A 3,719-nucleotide genomic window follows, 5' to 3' on the forward strand; every position below is an offset into this window, starting at 1 on the left:
TTTTTTATTTATTTAATTAATTTATTTTTGGCTGCATTGGGTCTTTGTTGCTGCACGCGGGCTTTCTCTAGTTGCGGCGAGAGGGGGCTACTCTTCATGGTGGTGCACGGGCTTCTCATTGCGGTGGCTTCTCTTGTTTCGGAGCACGGGCTCTAGGTGTGCGGGCTTCAGTAGCTGCAGCTCACGGGCTTAGTTGCTCCATGGCACGTGGGATCTTCCCGGACCAGGGCTCGAACCCGTGTCCCCTGCATTGGCAGGCGGATTCTTAACCACTGCGCCACCATGGAAGCCCAAGGAGCAGTATTTCTTTCTTTTTTTTTTTTTTTTTCTAAGATGAAATTTTTTTATTTCAGATATGGTAGCATTAAGACCATGGAAAGGTATCAAAATAAACAGTGCTACACCTTTGGAAGGGATTAAAACAAATGTGTTAATAATGAAGAAATAAATATGGTATTTCATATTGTAAAATAGGTTTACATAGAAATATGGTAGAACATTTTACAATTACTGAATTTTTATGCTTTTCTGCTGCTTAAGAAATTTTCCATAATCCAAAGAATTATGTTCACTTTGTAACTGTAGTTTAAATTATTGGAGGGAATTTAATACATTAAATTATAGTCAATACTTAGGAAAAATTGGCTTACCAAATCATATTTATTTCATGTAATATATATGTGTGTGTATATATATAATATATATATATAAAACAAAGCACAAAGCGTTATAAATATTCTTCTCCACACTCAAAAGACCCTCAGATAGTGAAGAATCATATTAACAACATCCAATTTATTTATTGCATTGTCTTCAATGGTTATTAAAAGATGTTAGAAAAAGAGAATGCTCAGATATAGATGCACTTGCTTTTAAGAAAATCTTAAGTATCAAAACCGTGGATTCTTAATCCACATAAATAAATGACTGTTCTTTTCATAAAACATAACCATAGTTTTCTCCAAAAGAGCTAGTTTTCCCCCTTATTCATTTAAAGCTGTATTTGTTTCAAATATTAAACTCAGAGCTTTTAAGAACTCTTCTATTTATATATGTATGACACATCCATTACTGTATTACGCTAGAAGATTACTTCTTATTTTCCTTACATTTTTATTTTTATTTAAATTTTATTTATTTATTTATTTGGTTGCGCCGGGTCTTAGCTGCAGCAGGTGGTCTCCTTAGTTGCAGCTCACGGGCTCCCTAATTGCAGCAGGCAGGCTCCTCAGCTGCAGCTCGCGGGCTCCTTAGTTGTGGCATGCGAACTCTTAGTTGCAGCATGCATGTGGGATCTACTTCACCGACCAGGGATCGAACCCGGGCCCCCCACATTGGGAGGGCAGAGTCCCATCCACAGCGCCACCAGAGAAGTCCTCCCTTACATTTTTAAATTTCAGAGAGTAGAATCTACAAAAGATAATTTTATTTTTGCAATTAATTTAAAAAATTATCCCTTCTGTTTAAGATATTAATAAGAGTGGAAGAAGTGCCCTTCTCTGATTCATCTTTAAATTTTCATTTCTTCTTTTTATGAAGCAAATACAAATTCTGAATCTTCAAGAATACCAGCAAGTTTGATAGTTTTATTACATCCAGAGAAGGAACTGTTAGAAATGGCTAAGAATGTCAAAAGGGGACAATCTCAGAGATTACAAAATCCTGTAAATCCACTCCTGCCCCTGAACCCTGCTCTCCCTTGTGAGTCCCATCCCGTCAAGTTTGTCAAGAACCACTGCCTTGGGCTTCCCTGGTGGCGCAGTGGTTGAGAGTCCGCCTGCCGATGCAGGGGACGTGAGTTCGTGCCCCGGTCCGGGAAGATGCCACATGCCGCAGAGCGGCTGGGCCCGTGAGCCACGGCCGCTGAGCCTGTGCGTCCAGAGCCTGCGCTCCGCAACCGGAGAGGCCACAGCAGTGAGAGGCCCGCGTACCGCAAAAAAAAAAAAAAAGAAAGAACCACTGCCTCTAAATACTATCAGAAGGAACAAGGGATTGAGTATATTCTCATGGAGGGGAGTTTCATTATCAAAGTACTGCTTAGAATAATGAGTGTGGCTTTGTATTCTTTGACTTGTATAGGCCCCAGAAGGTGACGTACCTTTATTACTGTTACCTGATGCTTTCTTGCCAGAATAATCACAAATAACTCCTGCATCTTCACTGTGGCGGCAGTTGTGTCTTCCGATATCTTGTTTGATACAGTCAGCCAGGGACCTCTCATTTCCTGTGCACTTCACATTATCCACGTGGATGGGTCCTTTTCCTTCCCCAAAATAAGCCATGGTTCTTGCTCTGGCAGGACCCCTGGAAACAGAGCATTCTTGAGGATGTGGAGAATCAGTCAAACATACAATTGAATAAATCACAACATATACCCTCATTCAATTATATTTCTTAACTCATACATTAAAACACTTATTTCATGACTCTGTCAAAAAAAAAAAAAAAAGCTTGAGAGGTAATAACTATACATTCTTTGTTTTCATATCTCAGAACTTCTTGATTACATCTTAGCTCCTACTAAGAAAGTCACATTTAATGGCACGTCAAAAATTTATGGTAGTCTTAAACTCTAGTTTAATCAGGAAAAAAAATCACCTCAAAATTTTCTACTCCCTTCCAGGGCATAATACTCTCTTAAAATTGGTATAGTAAGACTTCCCTGGTGGCGCAGTGCCTAAGAATCCGCCTGCCAATGCAGGGGACGTGGGTTTGAGCCCTGGTCTGGGAAGATCCCACATGCCGCGGGGCAACTAAGCCTGTGCGCCACAATTACTGAGCCTGTGCTCTAGAGTCTGCAAGCCACAACTCCTGAGCCTGCGTGCCACAACTACTGAAGCCTGCGCACCTACAGCCTGTGCTCCACAACAAGAGAAGCCACCTCAATGAGAAGCCCGCGCACCGCAACAAAGTCGCCCCCACTCACCGCAACCAGAGAAAGCCCGCACACAGCAATGAAGACCCAACACAGCCAAAAATAAATAAAAATTAATAAAAAAGAAATTGGTACAGTATTTCCAAGAAAATTATGAAAATTAAATAATTACCTAGGAAGCTAAGCATTTTTAAAGCCTACTTTAGAAGTACAAAAGCACAATTTTTAACTGAGAAAGAGAACACCAGGAATCATGAATAGAAGGCAGACTTATTTTGGTATATCACTTTTCTTTGGTTTCTGTTTTTTTAAATAATATATTACTTCTTTTTAAATATCCAGATACAAAATCTTTTTAGTGAAATGTTTCAAACTAACACCATATTCAAAACTCAGTTCCTGCTAAATTAGTGACATAAGAACGGAAAAGTTTTAAAGTTTGAATTATAGGAAAATTATCCTTATAACCTCAAGTTAGGGAAAGACTTATTAAACAAGACACAGATGTATACCTTAAATTAAAAGATTGATAAATTCAACAAAAATTAAGAATGCCACTTTACTAAAAACCACCCACAGGAAAGTGAAAAGATAAGTTTTAAAGTTGACGAATATATTTGCAATACATATATATATATATATATATATATATATATGTTGGTGGATGCATTCTCTGATAGAGGGACATAGCATACAATACACAAATAACTCAAATTTCATTTATAGAATAAAAAACCAACAACCCAATAGAAAAACAGGCAAAAGACAGGTTTTAAATCAAAAGAAACTGTCTTATTAAAATGACAATTTGGGGCTTCCCTGGTGGCGCAGTGGTTGAGAGTCC

General features: G+C 38.5%; 1 protein-coding gene across 1 annotated transcript in view; it reads right to left on the bottom strand.

Annotated features, from left to right (window-relative positions):
• PRSS12 (serine protease 12) overlaps positions 1-3,719 on the bottom strand; it is an 83,190-nt gene that overhangs the window by 19,096 nt on the left and 60,375 nt on the right. Inside the window, exon 9 of the mRNA XM_007114686.3 lies at positions 2,099-2,304. Coding sequence (XP_007114748.2) covers positions 2,099-2,304 — 206 coding nt within the window. The remainder of the gene's footprint in view (positions 1-2,098; positions 2,305-3,719) is intronic.

The sequence above is a fragment of the Physeter macrocephalus genome, chromosome 7 (genome assembly GCF_002837175.3).
Source record: "Physeter macrocephalus isolate SW-GA chromosome 7, ASM283717v5, whole genome shotgun sequence".
NCBI lineage: Eukaryota > Metazoa > Chordata > Mammalia > Artiodactyla > Physeteridae > Physeter > Physeter macrocephalus.